This window comes from Leucopleurus acutus, assembly GCF_964270905.1.
Source record: "Leucopleurus acutus genome assembly, chromosome: 14".
In the NCBI taxonomy this organism is placed as follows: Eukaryota; Metazoa; Chordata; class Mammalia; order Artiodactyla; family Delphinidae; genus Leucopleurus; species Leucopleurus acutus.
The window spans coordinates 70713229-70737351 of NC_139156.1; the positions used below are offsets into that span (position 1 = coordinate 70713229).

A 24123-nucleotide genomic window follows, 5' to 3' on the forward strand; every position below is an offset into this window, starting at 1 on the left:
TTTGGGCAAATCCCTTCGGTACAGACAGAGTAAGTGGGTAAGGTTATAGGACAAGGCCAGAGCACAGACAGAACATATTTGACCAAGTGCCACCCAGATGCAAATACATCTGGTTCCAGTATAAACTGGAAACTTCTTGGAAGAATGGTCCCCTCCTAGCAAGGCTCTACATTCTAGAATACTCAGAAGTCTCAGAAATTGGGAAAGGGCCGAGGTAGTAGTTAATTTAGTTTGTCCAACTAGGGACAATCAGTCAGCAAATGGATATTTTCTTTTGAAATTATATCTTAATAAAGGTATTTAAAGGCTTGAGATGTTTTCAATCATTCTACTGCAATATAATGGTTAATTTTAAGAGCTCTGTGAGTTTGATTTGTATTTAAGATTTTTACAATCTATATATAGGTTGGTCTTTAATAACCATTTATACATTGCTTCTTTTTATATAGGTCATGTATTCTCCTGGGAGAGTAACAAGATTAGAAATAACAAATACAGTACAGAATAAAGTGCTTCAAACTGCATTATATAATTTCATAAAATTGGTTTCACACTGAAACATTTAAATAAGAAAACCAACTGATTTAAGGAGGAAAAAAACCCCTAGTATATGCATTTGAATTGCTATTGTTTAGCAAGTTTTATCCTCAGCAGTGTGGTGGTGGTCTATGTTCATAAAGCTTCAGCAACGTGGCAGTTCATTTGGGTCAGTGTGGATAAAATTATTATGTTTTTTCTTTATTTTAAAAAGTTGTGAAGATGATTAACATTTACTAGTCAAAATGTCAAAGGAGTATTGTAAAAGTCATTGTATTTTTATATATAATTCTCCAAACTCTTATATACAAAATGTTCTTATTGCACACAGTGTAATAAATTCAGAGGCTGTTATGGGACAGGAGGTAGCAAGATTGGGGCCAATACTTTTCTAATTAGTTAGGATAATAAAAATTGGGGCTTGCTTTTCCTCTCCCAGCTAAATGAAGGCGATCTGGTGCTCTAGAGAGTCTATTATTCTGGCTGGTTTTGTTTGTTTCTGTGAAGTTTAGCATCACTCTCCTTGTTTGGAGCCCTCAGGCCTTTTTCAATTTTTCTGTTCGTGCATTAAAGGCCTCTTCCTGTATTTGCAGCTTTTCGTTTATCTTGGTCTGTGAAGACAGTCATAAAAAAGTGGTTAGGATGGAGCTATCTTTCGCTGCACATTGTCTTTGTGGTTTTGACATACTATAGTGCCTAAAGACAGACATTATCCCTCACACACCTTCCTGTTTTGCAGACATAGCCGTGTTTCAGCCTGTAGTGATGTGATAACACTTTATCATATTTCTCTGCACATTCCCAATGTATAGCATGTCTGCTATGAACAGGAAGTGGTATTTGGACAGCCATTTTTCACATAGCCTTGTGTTAGAAGATAGGCTAATTTATCTGCATTTTCAGACAGACTTTACCAATAAGCACCGAATCAGAATAACTGCTCTAGGCTCAGTTATTGCAGTGTTGTTGGTACTGCCACCCCTTTGCAATGGATGTTTTTGTTTCCTGCATAATACATTCTAAATGAGATCCCAGAAACCTTCTGTTGTGAAATAACAACACAAATAATTTCACAATTAGAATGATTCTCATAATTAAAGAGTATTCTTCACACATATAACTCCTGGAATTATGCCACTTTGTGGTACAGTTTTGGTAGAAAAAAGTAAGCGGTTGCTGACAGGTTTTAGTGTTTGCAGTGGCTGTGATAGCATTTAGCTTCTGGCAGAGATATTCTGTGGACTAACATTGCTACCTGCATAATTCCAAAAATATTTTCACAGTATCTGAACATGTGTAGCCCTGGAAATGTCTTCCTTTTTTCATGATGGGCTATAAAACTATGTATAGAGAAACCAGTGGTGGGGCATGGTAAAACTGGTGTTTTTGTTGAGGTGATTTAAAATAGTTGACAAGTGTATGAGGAGTAGTTCATACACATAAATGTTAGTAAGTAATTTGAAGTTTAAAATATTAATATCTATAACCTAATTTGAGGACATCAGGGTAACTGTATTTTGAGAAATGTACTATTTTAATTTATATAGAAGAAATTTAAAAAATCAAATACTGTTTTTGGTCCAGATGTAACTTCATTCTTATTTCTTTATTTATAAATGTAATTATAATAGGTAGTTTTCAAAGGTCCACCTGGTTGCCTTATCTGATGAGATTTTCAGTTCAGAGTTGCTATTTCTTTTTTTGCGGTACGCGGGCCTCTCAGTTGTGGCCTCTCCCGTTGCGGAGCACAGGCTCCGGATGCGCAGGCTCAGCGGCCATGGCTCACGGGCCCAGCCACTCCGCAGCATGTGGGATCTTCCCGGACCGGGGCAAGAACCCGTGTCCCCTGCATCGGCAGGTGGACTCTCAACCACTACGCCACCAGGGAAGCCCAGAGTTGCTATTTCTGAAAAGATCACACTGGTGTCAATAATTCTGGGTTTTCGTGTGAATATCGATCTTTTTTGGCTCAAGTTTGATTATCAAGCCCTGGGGTCAAGTCTGGCCTCTAGCTTTTCATCTTTTCCTTTCTTGGTGGCTGGGTGAAGGAGGCAATGAGGGATGAACATGGTCCTCCGGGTTACAATAGAACTGTCATATTTCAGGGGCCACTAATCCCCACAGGCATAAAATTGGAAGAGCTGAAAGGAGCCAGGGTCTAGAAGTGTGGAGACCTAGGGATTAGTTTAGCTCTGTGGCCTTGGGAAAGCCGCTCAACCACCTTTAGTTCTTATCTGAAAAGTTAAGTAGTTTAAAATTAAGTATGTTAAATTTCATGTATGTTAGCTTTTAAATTCATAATTCCAACTCCTAATTTTGTGATATATTCACCGACGTTATACTACTTCATTAATAGGATGTTGTGATATGTTTTAAAAATAGATTACTTCTGCTTCTTTAAGGCATGCATATATTAGACCATAAAGGGAATGAAATGGTTTGAAGAAATGATCTTGTTACAATTCCAAAGGATCGGGAAGCACTGCTCTAACTAGACAATTGACTCTCCCCTCTTTCAATTAATGTATCCTATATCCACCAACAATCTCATTTCTTTTCAACTAAGAACAGATGTATTATCATCTTCCAGCTTCTGTTTCACTGTCTCATCAAGGTTTTCACATTAACCTGGAGGTCTTTCTGGTATTTCACTGAGACAGAATTCACTGACACAAGTGTGTGCTCTGGGGAAAAGGCTCCTGAAGGTCAGGTGCACACCTGCTAGAGCTGACAGAGGGACATGTCTCAGATCTCTAGACCATGGTGATAGGGCGCTAGATGACAAGACTTCCCGTCTGGTCAAGAACAGGTTGTCATTGGTCTATGGTGTCTCCGTGTTAATCCTCAGAACACTGCTGACCAGACATGCTATCCTACAACCCCCAGGATAGGGTAAGGTTCTACTTCCTTTTAGGAAAGAATGGAAAATCCATGACCTGAGTTCAATACCCTTTCAGTGATCACTCCTTGAGGTGATTTCCCACTCAGCTTTTCTAACCTGGAAATTCAAGTTGACCTAAAAATACCTACGGTCCCAAGATGGCAAACGTCCCTCAAGGTTTTCACATTATTTTGCTTAGACAGGGCCAACAGCCAACATTTAATGAAAGAAATTAGTGCTAGCATTCATATTTCTCTGAAATATAATTCTTTAAATATATTAAGGTTTGCTCCATTGGGTATAATTTTTATTACACAACTCAGGGCCAAACTAATTTCATTTTGAATGTATCTTTAAAATTAAAATACCTAAACTATATAAGCTTAAAATGTTTGCTCTATTCAATATAATTTTAATTAACGTCTCAGGGCCAAGATAACTTCATTCTTAATAAATTTCTAAAATTATAAAGTGAGTCAATGGGAAAGTAAGTAGATTAACATAAAAAATTTAAGGATTCACACTATTGTCAGAAATTTCTGAACTACAGAAAGTGAAATATGCCTGTAACCATGCTGGAGGAGAAGCTCTGAAAAAACTGTACTTAAAACATGAATTCTCTACTGCCTTTTCCTACAAAAATTATAATAAGAGTATGATTTTTAAATAAAGAAGGAGAAAAAACTATTGGAAAATTTAAAACATTTTACAAATAATAATTCATTAAATGTTCCTACAGCAAGTCAGTGTCTTCAAAAGGTTTATATACACTGACCACTGACAAGTGGCTACCTTTGAACAGCGATGAGACAGTTTTAAGAGCCAGGAACACTGGAAGGAGGTTTTAGAAGTGGAAAATAACTTACCCATCTAAAACAGGGGGAGAAATTTAGGTAAGCGGAGCGCAATTACCCGACTTGGAATTTGACCAAGACACAAGAGTAAACACTGAAAAAGTGCCACACCACTGGAGTATTAAAAACCAAAGTAGTCTGGTCATGATATTAGACGTTATGTGGTTTCTGTGGATAACACTGGAATTAGAACTAGAACCCAGTTCACAGCTCCCAGTCAGGGCCTTTCATCAGTTTCTGACCCTGGAAACCCTGGACAAATGACAATCTTTCTGTGTCTCTAAGTTTTCAATTTATTTATCAGGTAAGTGCCTGCCTAATTCGCATGGAGTTTACTAGGATTTTTGAGAGAAAATATATAAAGGGGTTTGCTGTCTTGAAACACTGTATCAATCCACATCACCATGCAATTTTATTGAAAAATTGGCAATAATTTGGCCCAGGCTAATGTCCATGAATCTACTTAACATGGAAATGATCAAGGCACCTGAAAGATCTGTATCCCTCACCTCTGGTCCAAGTTCTTTCTATGCCTAATTACATTTAGATGAGCCAGCTAATGGACTTCCAAGCTCAATAAAGATGGCTGCAGGCCAGTGGGACAATAGCACACACATATAGCAATCATATTCTTTCTGCTATAGAGAGTAGTGATATAAATGCTGCAGGCTTTAATTTAAAAAATTTTTTTTCAATGAATAGTTAAAAACATACTGCTCACTACATGGAACATGGCCTTGGTAAAGATGTTTTCAATTTTGGGGGCCTGCAAACAATTCTATTACTGTCTAGTAGTTCTTCGGTGATAATTTCAGAGCCGCAGGATCACAAAGGAGCCCAGGGCCATGATTATACATAAACTATATTTAGATGAAATGTTATCAAATCTAAAAAGGAGATATGTTCTGAACTTAGCTTAGTTCAACTGCATTCTGCCCTTCTACACAGTAACCAGTTATTACATTCATAGGGTTGTTAACAATAAAGCTTTGTGTAAAATGTGTCCTTTCACTATTTCTGGTAAACACTAAACACCCCTTATTAAGCCGAGGACTTTGGCTGGTTCTGTTGGCACCGAATCATTAAATATTCATGTAAATAGCACATTAACATTTGACGATCAAACAACTAACAAGGTATGCTATTGCCAAGCTAATCTTTTGCTCCTTCTAAATTAGCTGTTAATACAGTGTGCTTTTATATATAGTCTCATGTCCAGAAAACAACTAAATCTTTCCCTGAGATGCATTCATATTTTAAACATGCAGTATATCGTCCTACTGATTCATTGTTATTGCCACAAGAAATTATAAATCCTCTCAAAATATGGAAATCACTCATTTAATCATTTTGCCTAGGAAACGATGCAAGTCTTTGTGTTGAGGTAGAAATGTTTTGTTTGTTTGTTTGTTTGTTTCCGGATGGGGAAAATACATTAAGCGTAAAACTTAGCCAACTGATTCATCATTGGCCGTTGCTACTGAGATGGCTGTTGCCATCACCATTTTCATGCAGCCATTGGTGTCAGTGATAACACCATTAATATACATAGCCATTAGCTCTTAGTGGTATGTGAAAAGGAGCAAACCATCTGAGAAGGAGTTCAAAGATATGAAAGCCTCTCTGGAGGTATTCGGTGAAAGGTCTTAGCTAAGAATTATGGTCTGAGCTTTCGTGTCTACTATTTAGAAATGTTCCCCCATTACTCTTGCATGAGCAACTGCTTGCAGTGTGACTGGGCATGGCGTCTTTATCATGTTATTTTTTGGGTCTCAATGCTGAATGATCTGTAAGCTGATAACGCACCACACTAGGTGCTGTTGGTGAATTTATTTTGTGATCTTACTGAGTCTCAGATGACTCAACTGAGAGTTACGTGGAGATGTTATATTGAACTCCTCCATCGTCAGCGTCACTCTCGCTGGCAGAACGTGGGTAGTGTTTATAGACATTAAGGTTGAGGTTGGCTAATTAACCAGTAATAAAGTAAGTGAGCACACCATCAAGGCTGAGTACCTGAATGCTGATTAAAATGTCATCTGTGACTTGACCCAGCACCAATTTTATATCTTCAATGGTGAAACCAGCTAATGGATGAGTCTCTGAAGTGTCAGCTTCTGGCTGGGACTCTTCAGGGCCTTGTTCTTGATTCAACCCCTAGAATATTGAAAGTAAACAACACTCAAGTGATTTCTGGAGCCTTTACTGATAGCAAAGGCTTCTCTCGGGTAGCTTTCTATCAGCAATGATGCCAGGCTGGAGGGATTTTGACTTGGCGTTTTCCTGCGTTTGCATTGTTCATGAGCCTCACGACAAATCAAGTACTGCTGCTTTTACCTGCTCTGGGGAGAATGAAGCTGGGGATCGGGGAGGATGGAGTAGAAGTAATTAAAGTTGCTGAGCCACCCTCAGCTGGCCCACTTGTGAATCAACGCCAGAAGAAATATTTACATTTAGCTAGGAAAAATCAGAGGGAAAGAAGATAGAAGAGCATTTTGTTCTTTCTCTCCTATCCTCTAGAGAATATAGTGCTCAGGTAGGGTGAATTAAGAGACACAAGGAAATATACCTTCATTTCCATATCCAGTATTGGAGGTGGCTCTATGAATGTTGAGTAAATATCAAATGAGATTCCTTCTTCTAGAGGATCAGGGAAAGCGTGACCTGCAGGCTTCACAACCTCTATCACTTGCTAGTGGGGAAGAGAAGAGCTGTATTATGACAAAGTCTTTGGTGAGTAACCACAATTTCAGGCAATATTTATAAAGTTCCAAGTCTATTGTTTTTTAAGTGCCGTCGCCTCTGAATTCTTGACGCCGCCGACCTCTTAGCTCTCTAGTGCTTTTTGTGCTCTGTACCTGATAACTTGCGTTTTACTTTCCCCCACTGTCTAATTTTTCTGTACCATGGAGTTTAGAACTTCATTTTGTACTGCCTTGATCTTGAGTTGTTTCATGGGTCAGTGTCCCCTTCCTCCTGTCTACCAGCTCTCCGGAGGTAGAGACCATGTTTTAGATCCTCTGTGCATCTTCTCCAGTTCTGGCAGAGGGTTTCGTGCTTAAAACACTCAATAACAGCCTAATGGTGATTGATATTACTCAGTAGAGCACAGCTGTTCTTGGAGACAATGGTGAAGTGGCCAAGAGAACCTGGTGACGAGGACAATAAAGGCTCTCAAGGTTAAGGTACATAGCCAGCATACAGTAAATCAGAGAGGATATTTGCAAAGTCAAGCAGAAACACCTAGGGCAAGGCAAGACGCCACTGTGAGCATTTTAATAATTCTGTGGCAAGAGTGCCAACCAGAGGAAGAGTGACGGGTGGTCAACAGTGGAAATGAAACGAGTTAAAGAAGTCACCTTATGCGGTGTCCATCTCACCATGACTTGGGGGAGAGAGCGGAGATGAGGGTACTGATGGCATTAAACATCTGATGCATCTAAACGGTGTCTCTTGCTCTGATTTCATGTTTAAAAGGCAACATTCCAATCGTAATCTGTGCCTTCCCATCTCAGATGATCTACAGACACACCCAGTTGAGTGCTCTGATCTTCATGCCTGTTACATTCCTCATTGGAAATCAATAAATCCATGTTCTAGTTTATTTAGTGAGGTCTCCAGAGCTTGTTTTTGTGGCCCTAAGATGAAGCTACCCACTGTATGCTGACAGTCTTTAAGCCTACAAGTTTTAAGACAAAAATCTAGAAATGTGTAAACTCACCAAATAATTAGCATCCCATGGGGCCTGGAAACACCCTGAAATCATCACATTCATTTCTAACTTCTCTAAAATATTTCAAATAAACTTACATGTTATAATACTTCATCTTTTACATATTAATATTTTTGATTTAGATAGGTTTTAGAATGAACTGGAGGCTAAGTTATTGCTTGGTCATAGCAATGTATTTTGCCTTGAATTCATATTACTAATTTTAATTTGACTTTATAGGAAGTTGCGCTTAGTATAAATATATAGAAAGACTGAAGTGTCGTAACTTTACAGTCAAGGCAATTTGGAAATCAAGAGATTTAATGATTGTCTTAAGGTCAAATAATTACTTGGTGACAGGGATGGAAGTTAAACCCTGGTGTGCTGACTTTGTGGCCGATGCAGTTTTCGGTAAACTGTAATATGTTATCATGTTGTCACATTTGTGGCAACTAACTAACATTCGTTAGTTTCCCAATACTAACTGATATTATTAAGCACTTAATCTTTACTCTATTAGGTGACATCATTCCAGATTGTCTATCTTAAGTTGACTAAATGTTAATCGAAATAGAAGATCAAAAACAATATGAGAACAATCCTTTTCTCTCTTCACTTTCATAAGATACTGTTTTTTTTCCAAAATGGGACATACAAGCATTTTCATCTTCCCACAAAATTATTTGTACCATTTTTCACCACACTTCTTTTTTACCCTCCTGCATCTTATATTGCTCTTCATTTTACCAAGCTAGAAAAATGAAACGGCTAAATATATTTTAAATCCTCTGAAATATTATAGGTAAAATAAATAAGGGGTGTGTGTGTGTGTGTGTCTGCGTGTGTATGTGTGCGTCTGTGTGTGTGTGTCTGTGTGTATGTGTGTGTGTGTCTCTGTGTGTCTGCGTCTCTGTGTGTGTGTGTGTGTGTGTCTGTGTGTATGTGTGTCTCTGTGTGTCTGTGTGTGTGTCTCCGTGTGTCGGTGTGTGTGTCGGTGTGTGTGTCTGTGTGTGTGTGTCTGTGTGTGTCTGTGTGTGTGTTGTCTGTGTGTGTGTGTGTCTGCGTGTGTATGTGTGTGTCTCTGTGTGTGTGTCTGTGTGTGTGTGTCTCTGTGTGTCTGTGTCTCTGTGTGTCTGTGTGTGTGTCTGTGTCTGTGTGTCTGTGTCTGTGTGTGTGTGTTGGTGTGTGTCTGTGTGTCGGGGTGTGTGTGTGTGTGTGCTGGTGTGTGTCTGTGTGTGTGTGTCTGTGTGTGTGTGTCTGTGTGTGTGTGTGTGTGTGTGTACTCCTCAGCTCCACATCACCCCTTCTTTGGTGGAGTGAAGCTCCTATTTATCCCAAGAACCTGAAGCTCTGACTGAGAGTTGGGCTTTTCTTTTCCTTGAATTTTACGAGTGTAGCTCATACAGCTATTCATTTGATTTAATTCATGCACAAAAACTGGCAGTGAGAATTTCTTTACTTCAGGGTGTTTTGCATAATATCAATGAACCAAACCACAGCTACATTTTTCTCTTTCACAAAGAGTTACATTTGGCTACGTTAGTAAGATACCATAAGGGAAAGGAATGTCCCAATTTCAGATAAGGGTAAATATAAAGTCATTTCATTAGCAGTAAGAAGGTACACTGTCAAACACATAGTTTGAAATAAACATAGTGCCCAGAAGCATCATAGTGATTTTTTCCCCCATTAAGTAGCCTTTTTAAAAAACAAGTTGAAGGAAAATTAGAATCAATAATTGTGGTGAGAGCACAGAGCCAGCAAATATGTTTAAATGAAACCGTCTGATGCAATACTTTCTTTAAAAAATACAATTAGGCCTTTGTATTTTTTTTTAACAAAACCTCATGTTTTACAACATCACTGGTTCTGTAATAAAATCTATTTAAAACAGAAAGACATGGTCAGCTTTATTAAGTTAGATTTTCTGAAAGAACGTTATAATTTCCTCAAGTCTATGAATAGTTGAAGCAAATTAAATAAAGCTAGTTTTATAACTATTTTATACATTCCTGTAGAACTGTAATTGTCTCATATTTTTTCCTCAAAAGTATAATATGTTACCTCTTAAATCTTTAAAATAAAAACAGAAAAAGGATCAAGTATGTTTATTAAAAAAACACTCCTTTTTGGGACTCTGATTTAGCAACCCCCTCTTTTAGTCTATAAGAGAATAGCACCCACAATCTTCAGATCAGAAAACAAAGAGAAAGACTTTAAGTGACTTGCCTGAGGCCTAATGCTGAGATTAAAAATCAGGAGTTTCTGATTATACACGTACATCATTTGGCCAAATGATTGGTTTTGCTTGACTTTCAAATACCTCCTAAATATTACTTTGAATGTAAAGCAATAAATGTGTTTCTCTTGCCATTTTTGAGCGCTTGCACACAAATGGATATAATAAAAACAATCATGTTGTTCCATGTGAATGCCATTTATATTTTTTCTGATAATGAGCAGACCATTTGAACTAAGGTGAGTACATTAAAAGCTCTAATAAAGAAGAGAATAGATTTCTAAACAGAATAATGAACTGTTAAGTGAACGTACAATAAATAACATCTACAGATGTGGTCGCTAGAAATTAGTTTTGCATAACTTACCAATATACATTTCCCCCAGATGTTATCTGTTACATGAAAATTAAGTTAGTTATAGTGTTCATTAAGTGCACATTGCATTAGTGTTATTTAAGATGGTTTATAATCTGAGTTTAGTTGCATTGTGCCATGGTATTTAAAGAATATCAAGTAAATGGCTTTTTGGCATAATTTAATACTCATAAGTACAAAATTTCATCACCAAACATTATGTAGCTTTAAAAACATCCAAGATCTTTACTTACAAACCAAATGAAATCACTAGAGCTCTTTTAAGAATTTACATATTCAGTATGAAATGGACATTTACCATGGGAATAAATGATAGGAATTTTGAACCTCCTGGAACTAAGGACAGGGTCAGTTTAGGTCTGAAAAATACTTATAAGAATTAGAATCTGCTTCTAGATCTTATTGTGTCTGAGAAGAAGTATAAAGATTTTATCTGAAAATTGTGTTACTGCATGTTTTCTTTTTCTACTTTATGTGTTAACATTGGTAGCATTAACTGTAGTTTATTGTTTTTGTTTGTTGTTTTCTTATTCTTTTTATTGTTATTTATGATTGTTTTTCTTTGAAAAAAGTGTAGGTGATTTGTGGGTACTGTTTGTATCACTGAAACCTATGATTAAGATGGCAATTATCAACTTATTAAATTTAGTTATTAGGTTATTCAAAATATTAAAAATGCCATTGAGATGACAACTTTTTACTGTTTTGAATGGTAAAAAAAAAAGATAAATCTGTTAAACTCTTTTTGGGCTATAGACACATAAAAAACTGGTATGCTTCAAAAAGACACTTATTTGGAATTGTCAGATGATGACTTCATATATAAATCAAAACTTACTACAAACTGTCAAAGTTTCAGGAAGAAAACTTTATGGCAAACTTCTCCCAATACTAACTAAGGAAAAAAAAGCACAAAACTTCCTGTAATGTTTTAACTATTTTCTCTCCTTGAAAAAAAGTCACTACTCATTTGCAAGTCTAATTAAGAAGTACTGTGTCATTTTGGAACATTTTAACACAAATTGTAACCCACTGCCCACAATATACTACACATAAAGTAACAACACATGAATGTCACCTGCAAAATGCAATCAACTCTGGTAATGTCATACTGAAGCCATAAATTTAAAATCAAAAGAGGAAATTCAAAAGCTGAGATTATCAGAGAAACTAAAATTAATCCATTTCTAAAGTGTTTTTCTTTTGTGTTCAGGCCATTTCAAACTTCTTAACATACCCTATAAATGTAGAAGATCAATTCTGCTACAAGAGTCCTCGTCCCCCTTTGCCTTTTTGACCTGGAAATAAATTCGCAAATGCAGCACATTAATTTTCTTTCCTATGCTTAATATGCAGTATTTAGGTTTTGAAAGGTTCAAAATGTTGCCAGGCTTCTGCAGGGTATGAATAGACATCTAATAGCAACTTCTATTTTTTTTCACAGCATACTGGTAGTTTGAACATTTATAACTTAGTAGAGCTCTGAGACCATCAGATTCACAAGCTAATCACCTAGACAGTGAACCGTAACACAGTACAACAAGTGAGGACAGGAAATGAAGACTACCCCGTCCAGCTGAAGCTGCAAAGACGAATTTAAGTTGGCGGGCCCCAGTAAACCAATTTGCAATCTGGCTAGGGCACTCCAGTTAACACCTTGTGCCCATTTTATTTGTATCTCTTGATTTGATCTTGTTTAACATGGGCTTGATATTTTTTTCTAAAAAAGTTAGACAGTTAAACTGATTCCAGAGTATTTAAGACATCTTTAGTATTTCTAAGTGTACTTCTGCATAAGAAAACACTATAATTTGAAAAGAAACACTATAATTTGAAAAGAAATCAAGTACTCCTATCTTAATGACCTCAGACAACAAAATCCTCTCTAATGAATTTGAAAAAGGGTACCTTCTTGTAATGTAAATACAATTTAACAGGAAAAGATGCTTTGATCTGGCTCTGGTGCAAACACTTCGTGAGAGCTAGAACAGTACTTCAAATACCCAGATTTTCTAAAGACGGCAATAATGTGGAAGATAGACCACTGAATGATAGGCTTTAGACTTGGCTCTACTCCTAATTGTGTGATGCTAAGAAATCCCTAGGCCTCAGTTTATTTATCTGTAAAAGGAAGGTAATGATAATCGCTACCCGGGTACTTCATCGAATTGTTTCAGGGTACAAATTAGATAATGTGGGTAAAAATGTTGGGAGTTCTTCAAAGGGAAAGTATTATTAAACCCAAAGGTGTATTATTATTATCATTTATAATTACTGTTATTATTGAAAGGATCATCTTTCTAATGCCAGCACTGGAAGACAGATTAGAGTAGCCATGCTGGGGATACTGGTTCATGCTATTTCTATATTTAATTGTTAACATCGCCCAAGCAATCCAATTAACTCAGAAGAATTTGTCAATGAGGACACATCATCACCCTGTTTCCATATAGTCTCAATTTTTAAACTCTCAAACATATATCCAATGCCCTTTGATTTAACCAATTCCTCGGATCCAAACAACTTCTCCTTTGGGACTAGCATGACATAATTAGGTAGTTAGGTGGCCTGGTCAGGACTCCTGCAAACCACCTCATTTAGAAAAGGAGAGTGTTTATGCCCAACTTCCAAAATTAGAAAACCTGCTTCTCCCCTCCCCCACAATTTATCACTCTTTTTATCTTTTGTTTTTCAGCATCCAATGTGGCCTGTGGTTTCCCAGATTGAGTTCAATTCAAATATGATTTCCTTTAACAAATTTCGTCAAAAGCAAAGTTAGGGCAAACATTCAACATGTCTTTCTTGTGAAAATTGAAATACCAGAGCTCTTACAACTACTAAGTTCAAGACTGTACTTAGTTTCGATTCTTGAATTGACCTTATCTTGCAACTTCCTCAGGGTGAGAGACTGAAAATACGGTTGGTTCCATTAAAAACAGTTAGAAAATAACTAATTCTTTTCAAAAATATCTTCTAGAAGCCACTCAGGGTATATTTGTTTAGCTTACTAAGTTATACTCTAAAAGGCATATCCTTGAACTCAGAATAAAGTATTTCAAACAGTTCTGATCATGGGTGAATTTTTGTTTGGTTTCATCTAGGGTGTTCTATTTAAATTTGAGGTTTTTAGTATTTAAAATTGAGGAAATACTCTAAATTATCTCTTGTTTTAAGAATTGGGAAATTAGGTATCAGTTAGAATAATGAGTTATGCAATTATCTTTGTGGAGAGCCTATTTTGAAATATAAATTTAAAATTTTGATTTTATAAATGTTGCATTTTAAATACATCTTATAGTAGCTTATATGAAGATTAAGCTATTTCATGGCTTTTATACTTGATAATACTCTTTTTGAACAAGTACCTGTAATTTGCAGAAATTATAAGAGACTACAAATCATAACGGTTAGAAGAGAAACTCCAGTGGAAGAACCCTAAGTCCTTGGTTCTTGTCCTTCTCTTTTCATGGACTTCCTGTTATTTTCCCAATTTAAGTTATCTGAGTAAAATGAAGTTGAAACTATTTGGATAAAGGTATACATGTAATTTACTTAACTTCAAAGGATATGGATTGAACTGCACTTCAGCCCTGAAGACATCAGTTGAAAGAAAAAGAAATCTTAAAACTATATTGAAATTTATTTCATTTAGAAATATAAAGCTTTTTTGGCCTAAACTAGAATGTTTGTAAGTGCTATGAAATATTTAGAGAAGTCAACATAATATTATTATTCCTGACCTCTTAGACCCAAGATGTCTATTTTAAGTAATCTGACATTAAAAATGTGCTGACAAATATAGATTAAAAAACAACACAGGAAGTTGTAAATCAGTTGGTAAGCCTTAGCATCAAGGAAATAGGAGACCACGAAAATATACTCATTTACTTTAGCCAACCTCAACCTTAATTTTTAACTAAAGAAAATTTGCAGAAGGCATGATGTTTATATTTTGGATATTTTATTCATAGTTTGTATGTTTCCTTTTTCTCCAGTGGGCTCATAAATTATTACAAGGAAACATGTTGTCACAGCTATAAATATTTCCCTCTCTGCTTAGCTTCCGCCACCTCCCTCCCCCCTCCTTTTTAAAATCTACACTAACTGATTCTGCAACTTTGGTCAGCAGGGCAGGATTTTCTTGCTTCAGAGGAAACTGCTGTTGATTACACTTATGTGCTCGGCATTCTACAAACAGGGCTCTTTTCAGGAAGCACCTAAGCCCTTCCTTCCATGCAGGGCAGCCCTTGTTGTGTACACAGGGGTGTCATTGTTTCAGTGACCTAAGAAGAGGCATGTCTTCCCCTGCAAAGAACAGCTCTAGGTACCCTAAAGTTCTGAGGCTTTTCATGGAATCTGAATTCTTGGAAATTAACTACGAAACTGACTTTGTGGACAATGGTGTATATGGCAATAGAATTTTATCAGAAAAGATCTTTCACCTATAAGCTGTAAATCATGCTAGTTTAGTTAAAAGCAAACACACTGAAATAACAGCAACTCTGAAAAATTTAGGTGGTATCTGTATTCCAGATTTGAATGTTTTAGAAATCTGGATTTTTTTTTTCCCCCTTAAATGTGTAGTCAGAGTCCTAGACTGGCTCTGTAGAGAGTATGTCTGAGATGTGGTTTCTTTATTTGTAAAATTAGGGGGTTGGACTAGGTCATCTCTAGTCTAGTTACAGATGTTCTATCCTATGTTACTATATTTCAAGTGGTTTTTTCTCTATTTATACAAGACTCACAGTCGCCAGCCTATACAGAACCTCAGATTCAGTATTTTTATGTCATGATGTAGAAGAATATTTGGATTACACACTCAGTACTTACTGGAATCTTAGACAGGCTGAAGCTTGTCCATTTATTTCTACTTAATTATCTTCTCCAAACCCGTTCCTCCTCCATTTCCTTTATCTCTCAGCTTCTTGGTTACCAGACTCAAAATCTTGAGGTTGTCTTCAGTTGTTAACTCTCCCTTGTCCCTAACTTTAAATCAGTCACAAAACATGTTGGGGGCACCTCCGTGATGTCTGCCAGACCTGCTCCCTTCTTTTTCATGACAATGCCCATTGGATAGGCTTTGGGTCCAAGTTCTTGCCTTAGAGATCTTGAGCTCCAGCCACACTGGGCTACTTGGCTTGTGCCTGGCATACAGTGGGTGCTCAATCAATATTTATTATAAGAAAAAAAAAAAAAGCATAGATGGAGGTGCTTTCCCAGCCAGGGTCTTGCCTGTGTTACCTCCTCTGCTGGGAGGGCATTTCTCCCTCGTCCCTGTCAGCTGATATTCCATCTGGGTTTCCAGTCCAGCTCATTCACCTCAGTGACCTTTTTCTTGTGCTTCAGAGTATTTGCTTGTTCATCTTATGGTACTTGTTACATTGTGCCCTGAATTACAGCCATGGATGAGTGATCTCCCATCACTTCGTAGAAACTTCCTGAGGGCACGGACCATGTCTTACTGATCATGAGACCCCAGATCAGGTCTTTGTAGGCAGGAAGCATTCATTAGGTGTTGAGTCTTCCGTCAGGGTAACCATTCATTTAAAAATGTTCAGGGCTGCCAGTCTGATCAGCTCTGATTCAGTTTAAAAAGTTTGTCCTGAAAAATGATACCACTTGGAGAAGCAAACCTGATGGTTTATTGTTGCATCAGGGCAATGCCTGTATTTCTCAGTTGATGAATGGAGCCCTAGGGTATTTGTTTGATTAGCACAATGCCAAACACCTAAACGGCTTTTCACAGACTTGACTGTATTGCTTAAACTGACTAATAGTTGCCTTATAGACAAAGAGCAGTTTAAAATTCTAAAGAATTCCTCACAGCTACCGCTCCCCCCATGTAGTTCCTGATGGCAGTAACACCAGACAATTGTTAGACTTTCTGAGTTGCCTGACTCCAGGGGCCATGATTCACATTGCTCTCCATGGGTTGCCTGCCAGCACCCTCGACCCCCAAAACAATGTGAATGATACCCATTGGACTTGTGGCCGTGCTGGCCACCAGGAAGATGCACATTGATGAAGAAAAAAAGCAGCTCTCGTTCACAGGGAACTTGCTCTGAGCTTGGCATTGGGCTAATTAGAAAGCACATCACAAATATTAGGTCCTTCAATTCACAGTACGCTGTGAGGAGAGGTTTTATTGATCTCATGTTTTGGTGAAGAACCTAAAGTTCAAAGAGGTTAAGTAACTTGGTCAAGGTCACATAGTTAGAGAATGTGGAATTCCCTCAGAACTTGAACCCAGATCTATTTGACTCCAAAGTCCATGTACCCAATCCTTAGGGGCAAGTGAAACCCCACTTATGGTTCTTTATGGATTCCCCCAAAATGTTTCTCTCCAGTTTATAAGTGAGGAAATAGAAGTTCAGAAAAGTAAAATGATATATGCATACTAGAAAGCATAAGCATCTGAAAGCATAAGTTCTCAGGGAATTTCAGAAAGAGAATTTGTTCACTGGCTCCTCACAGCACCACAGCGCATTGTTCCAAAATAAGCTAACAAAAGTAAGGCATGGAGGATTGAACTTTTTTTTTTAAAGATGGCAAGATATAAAAAGCATTTGGTTTATAAAGAAATCTGAGAACATGCTTAATTCATCTGAGTAAATAGGAAAGTCTAGGAGCATCAGTTTGCTTTTGGTGACTGAAACTGCATGTTCCTGATCAAACAGCGATTTGTCCTATTTGTTGTAATTGTAATTACTGTTTTCATTGGAATCACAGTTGTTTTTTTTCTTCTAGGAACAGGCACACAGAAAAACAACCAATAACCTAGATAGTTAAAAAACACATTGAGAAATGGGTATGGCTGTGTGAACAAATCTCTTGTGATTATTCTTCCACTGTGTGCTGTAATGTACTTTAAATCCATTTCCATATTTCTAATTAACACTTAGCTCCGAAAAACTTTCTGGAGGCCATTTACATGACAAATGGGGGAAAAAACAAATTTGCTTTATCAGAAAATTGACTATAGACTATTTTGGTGGCTTTTATTATTTTTACATTTTAATGATTAAAATTAAATATAGCCCAGTGACTCACGACAGAAGACAGTGAAATAATTTTCATGACTGATATAATTTTAAAGTCAACCTGGGTGAATAAGATATTAGGTCTGTTGTGGACGACTTTCATTGTCCGTCCTGCAGCTCTAGTTTCTGATCAGTTCCAACCATTTCATAAAAAGAATTAGACAGCTGTGCCGAGTTACTTTTCTAGCACAAGGCCATGGTGCTTTGGCTTTATCTCAACAGCTGTCCTATAGGGACTATATAGTGCTGCTTCTGTCCTGCGGATTTTAGGCCCCTATTTCCATAGTTTGAATCTTTCATTTCTTTGAGTGAGAAACAGAGAATGCCCAAATATTATTTTAAAATTCTTTGCACCAAAAAAACCTATGTCGTCTGCTACACTGAAACACTGTCATTGTCACAAGCAAAAGGCATAACTGCAGCTCTCTGAGGATGCTTATTCATCCATAGTCCCCCAGCAAGGGCCGCTGTCCTCATCTAGAACATGGGGGTAACAATAGTTACCCACTGCATGGGTTTTAGTGAGGATTAAATCAATGTGTGTAAAGCACCTACACAGTGCCTGGCATGTCGGAAGAGCTTAAAAGTGTGAAGCTTGTTTTTAGTTTTAGATTTTCATGTCACATACTTAAGTCTACAATAAACAAAGCCTAAACAAAGCTCTTTGAGGGTAGGGACTTGGTCTGTTTTGTTCCCTACTAGACTGCCTGGCAGGTGACTGATAAACAGTGGGAAAGTAATAAATATTTATTGAATAATTGAAGGTAGGAAATCACTGTGGTCTCATATGGTCAGTAAATCATTCTATTACTATTTCCCCCTGTTATGTAGTCTATTGACATAGAGGGTGCCAAAGTTTATGAAATGTTTTCTGTATCTCTCCTCTGCCCTCCCACTATGACCTATAACTCAGGCTGTTCCTCACCTGGGTGTCCAGCCTGGCTCCTTGACTTTACATTTCCCTGCAGTGCTAATGGTTAGATCCTTCCCGGGGGTGTCCATGGAATTATGCAAAATGAATAGATTGTGGCAGTAAGACCAGAATACTAGGATGAGTGTAGCGTGTTCCCTGACGAGGCAATTATTCAGGCCAGGAAAACCCTTGAAGGATCGTTCTGGTTTTCACACTTGTATGAACACAGCCTTGGTATGAGGGGTTGCTAATGAAGCCGGAGAATCTGGCCCAGCATGTTAATTTACTCGATCCAGGGAACTTCTGGGTATTTATAAATGAACTCTGTACATTAGGCAACTGATATTTAGATGAGAAAATCAGAAAACAGCACGTGGTAATATAGTGCTTCAATAGGTTGTAATATAAATCGACCTTAACAAAGCTAACATCATTTAAGTAATCAAAAACAAGCAAGGACAATGAGCTACTGTTTCAAAATTCTGCTAAGAAACCAGAACTAACCCCTTTCAAATAATAAAGGTACATTGCAAAACTAAGTCATAGTATTAATTAGGTTAGTCTAATTAAATTATTCAATCTACAACTAGGCCTTAACAGATTCAGGATTGGAGTATCATTGGAAACATCAGCCCATTGATTATCATCATTGCCCTGGGAGAAGATGAAGGTTTGACCTCTGAAGGATTTGGAGTTCAAGGCATGTTCTGAAGAACACATAGAGTATCAAAATGTTATGAAAAGACATATTCTATTTCTGTAGCTTCTGTTTTGTTTTTTCTTTTAAATTTTATTTATTTATTTTTGGGCTGCGTTGGGTCTTTGTTGCTGCGCGCGGGCTTTCTCTAGTTGCGGTGAGCGGGCTTCTCATCTAGGTGGCTTCTCTTGTTGTGGAGCATGGGCTCTAGGCGCACGGGCTTCAGTAGTTGTGGCACGCGAGCTCAGTAGTTGTGGCACGTGGGCTCAGTAGTTGTGGCTTGCGGGCTCTAGAGTGCAGGCTCAGTAGTTGTGGCACACGGGCCTAGTTGCTCCACGGCATGTGGGATCTTCCCAGACCAAGGCTTGAACCCGTGTTCTGTGCATTGGCAGGCAGATTCTTAACCACTGTGCCACCAGAGAAGTCCCTGTAGCTTCTGTTTGTATTTGAAAATTTTATTCTCGTTCGGCTCAGCAGTGATGGTAAATACTAAGAAATGACTGGGAAGATAATCTTTTACAGTAATTCTTTATTCCAAAAAACACCATTTTCCTTACAATTTATTGGTTTGTTTACTCGCTTATTGGTAAATAATTGGATACAGAAATATAGGATTGTAACTAACTTATTCCTTTGTCAGATCAATTTTCCTATTGGTATATCATAAGACATTTTATTATTTTAACGAGAATTTTTAAAAAGTGTTTGCTGTTGTATCTCTGAACTTCACCATCTCACTAGCATCTGTCAGATTTAATCAACTACAGGACTACCTTATAAAGATTACCTTATCAGAAAAAGTGTCATCTTGTGAGCTTAGGTGTGAGAATTGCAAAATAAAGCTGAGCTACACTAACAACTGCTGTGCTAATTTATTGTAAATTATGTTTTTTTGTTTGCAGAGATAAGACATGAGAAGTGTTTCTATTTAAATTCATTTCCTATTATTTTAACATAAATACCAAACAGCTCAACAACAAAAAAAGTGAGAACATAGAATATTCCTTAAATAGGTTCTGGTGACAGTGAAATTTATTTTCTAAGCTATCGGTACCAGTCATGTCACACTGTTCTAGGTGCAGAATCAGGCAGCACAATTAAGACAAAACATGGATGCTTAGAATGCTACATGGAAACTGCCGATTGTCATGTGAAGAGTGATGATTTATAGGATATGAACTGGAAATAACTGCATAGCAAGCTGGTCTACAACAAAGCTTTAATTCACTGGGCTGACACTGTAAACTCATAATGTGTCGACCTGGCACCAGCTATGATAGATTACGGCTGCTCAGGACGCACAAGCATGTCCCTTTAATGAGCATTCTGGGAATCGTAGTTCAGATGACCCCAGTAAAAACAGCTATAATGGTTTTAACCAAGCTGGTTCTCTAAGAAACGAAAAAATCATGATGAGTCATTATATTATTAAAATTCAGAACTAGTTGGCAATGAATCACATTAGGTTATCACCTTTAAATCATCAGAGTATAAATTGGGTCCTATAAAGTACCATGAGTCTCAACGTATTTTTAACAAGATGAACCTCTTATATAAGCAAGATTTTATTATTATATTTATCATTATTATTATTAAAACTCGAGTGGAATTTAGTGCTCGTAAAAGTGAAGGGCTAATGCTGCTAGCTTGAGCCAGAAAGAGTATAGGCCTGTATTTGTAGACTGCTTTATGTAGCCCTGCCAGTAAATTTCGACCATTCTTGTTCTTATGAGTCAATGCCAAACATGGGAATTTGTATGATTCTTAAAAAAATGTATTAGCGGATAGGCATGTGGTAAGAGGGCCCCAAATCTATTTTTTTTAACCTAAACTGGAAGTTGAACCCTAGTCTCGAGAACTAGTTGTAGGTCAACCCAACTATTTCATACTCCCGACCCCTTTAAAAAAAAAAATACATTGGATCTTTCAAAGAAATAGAGTGGAAATACCATTTAAGAGAAAAGTAAAAAGCCATTTTGCTGGCTTTGCTCTGATTTTCCGCTAGTAAGCTTCATGCTGTACCAGATCACATTTAAAAGAAGTTTTGCTTCTTGTGTAAGATTTAGATTTCAGTTCAATTCACTTGATCTGGGTGCATTCCATCCAGGCAGCCCCATCACAGGCAGGGTTTCTGCTCTCACAGGAGTCAGTCTGAAGGTGGAGTTGGAAGGCAGGGGGTACAAACACCTGTACAATCCATTATAATGATATGTGAAAATGGCTACAGTTAGGTTAGAAGAGAAGACTATTGGGTTAGTCACACTGTATTTAGCTGACGACAGAATGACTGAATGATGTGCCGGTTAGGGAATAAGCCAGAGACAAGAGCAGAGAAGGGAAGGGCATGGTGGAGTATGTAGGTGGACACCATGTCAGCTAGCTAGTCTTCGTAATAATCACCCAGAGGCAGAGGAGTAAGTGGCATTAAACCACCTTCGTATGAAAACATGTGAAAATAAACTTGGCTCTTGAAGAAATTGAGCATAATTGCTAATTACTGATAAAGACTACTTTAATAATAAAGAAGAACAGGACAAATACTGTTGTTGGTTGATGGTTATTTTTGCTTAAAATGTTTACAGTTGGAGGGACACAAATAGACCTCTGGTCACAGATTATGAAAAACACATTTGATAGCTAAATATAAAAAAATCCAAACATTAATAACTACTGACATTTATGTAGCCCTTTCCTCCCAAAGCCCTGGACAAACATTACTGACTATATACATACACAAGAATAGCACTGAAATACTGCTACTCTTGCAAGTGCCTAGATACTAATCCAAGACAAAAGTAGCAAATGGCTGATCTACTTAAATATAGGTCTGCAGAATGTAGGTGTGCATTTAGAAATAAAAACTCAGACCACAGCACCTCCCTTCCAAAATGTTTACCATATTTTATTTCAACTTTATTGAGTTACTGGGCTTCTCAAGCTCCTTTCTCTCAGTAAGACACTTAAGGTTTTGTATTTATTCTTAGATGCTGGTTTATGATTGTTGTACGGCAGTGAATACCAGGGCTAATGGCGCCTCCTTTCTGAGGACATCAGTTCTGACTCCTCAGTGCCTCCTAGCGTGAGGAGGGCTGATAGGCCAGTGCAACACAGGAGTGCCTCCTATGGAAGGGCGAGTTTTGTTTCACCATGAACCAAGATTGTTAGTAGTTATCTGAGAAGAACTACCTGGCTCAAACAAGTTTCATTTATGAAATATTAGATTAAATGAGCTGGTGCTGGGCTGCTTGGTGACACTGATTGAAAAGATGCCATGTTTGTTGTTAATTACTTGAACAAAGTGTAAATTACACAGCAATAATCATTTTTAAAGACCAGAAAAGAAAACGTTTAATGTACACTCTTAGGGCTCTTACCGTAAAATATTACTTTATTGCATCCTCAATTTGATTGCATTCTGGCAATGACAGAAATATAATTTAAATTTCTTGACGTTTCCTTTAACGATGTTATATTTTGGAAATTTTCGATTCAGGGATTACTACAAATCACTTGCTTTAAATTTTAACATTCCTTTCTCCTCTATAAATCCTATATATCTTCAAAAGTTCAGCTAAACTCCCAGGTCCTCCTTAAAACTTTCATAATTTTTTCAGCAAGTAAGGCACTCTATGTTTTTAAAACTCTTAATTATACAATCATTTTCAGTGTGCCTTTACTGAGTATGCACTATAAACCAGCACTGTCTAAGCCCTGGGTATTCAGGGATGATCATCAAATATTCCTCTACTTTCAAGGAGGTCACAATCTAGAGTGTGTGTGGGGGGTCTTGGTAGGGATGACACACAAGAAAATTGCTAGAAGTATATGTAGGGTGTTCTAGAAGTAGAGAGGAAAGACAGCTACTTCGTTCTGGTTGGAGGCAAGAGAGGAAGAGATTCAGGGAAACTGTAAAGGGGAGATGGTACCTGTATTAAGTTTTGAATGATAAATAGGAGTCAGCATGCAGATGCAGTTGACACAGAGAGAGAATCCCATACAGAAAGACACACAGACATACAGACAGGGAAAGTGCATGTTCAAAAGCACAGAGAGTAGGAGAGCATTACAGGACAGGAGATGCGCGTGGTGTTGGTGAAAGTTGGGGTCAAGTAGGCCTAGGTTTAGTTCCAGCTCGCACGTTTAAGTCATTTAATTTCCTATAAGCCTTAGGTTTTCCATCTGTCACATGGGGCAAGGAACCTTCTGACTGACAATCATCCAATTGGTAGAGCCCATTTTCTTGGGGATTTTGTGGGAACATATATCAGAGTCGAAAACGAGAACAATGGAAATAAGAGTTATCACGTTAAAGTCTAACAATGACAAAATGAAATTTTGTTTGAGGGGTGCTAATGTTTTAAATATTTAAATGTTGTAAAGGTTTTAAATTTAAAATGTGATTTATAGTCTTTCAGAGTAAATCATGTCTAGACGCAAGTGTATATTTGTCTTTTGCTATAGCTACACTGAAATGATGCAGAAAAAAATAAAGAAGAAATCAAGGGATTTATTTTCCGTATGTCCAAATAATATCCAGCAATTTTTAAAACAAGCTTAGCAAAAGTTAGAACAATGTATTTCCCTCATCATTTGCTGAGAGGAAGGCTGCTTGATTAATGTAATTAAAGGGTTGCTTGTAACTCAAGACTCAATTAAAAAAATAAATTTGGCCTTATTACTTTACTTCCAACTGGTGGTTTTCCTAGTGTGAGTTTTGAGCTAAAATCTGTGGCTGCTTGTTCATGACACATGAATTGTTTTAGCACATCCTTTCCCCTGCTGTGCATATGATTAAGAAAGCAGAGGTTAAATAGTGCAGCAAAGAATTGGGTAAATTCATTCTATTTTTGCTCACAGTGCCTTTTCGTCCCCCT

At 37.4% G+C, this 24123-nt stretch overlaps 1 protein-coding gene across 1 annotated transcript in view; it reads right to left on the reverse strand.

Moving 5' to 3' along the window:
* Positions 1 to 834: 834 nt before the first annotated feature.
* CABCOCO1 (ciliary associated calcium binding coiled-coil 1) overlaps positions 835 to 24123 on the reverse strand; it is a 126912-nt gene continuing 103623 nt past the window's right edge. The window contains exons 6-8 of the mRNA XM_082854518.1: positions 6842 to 6964; positions 6289 to 6429; positions 835 to 1148 (exon numbers count right to left, since the gene is read on the reverse strand). Of these exons, the coding sequence (XP_082710644.1) occupies positions 1074 to 1148; positions 6289 to 6429; positions 6842 to 6964 (339 nt within the window). The 3' untranslated portion in view covers positions 835 to 1073. The remainder of the gene's footprint in view (positions 1149 to 6288; positions 6430 to 6841; positions 6965 to 24123) is intronic.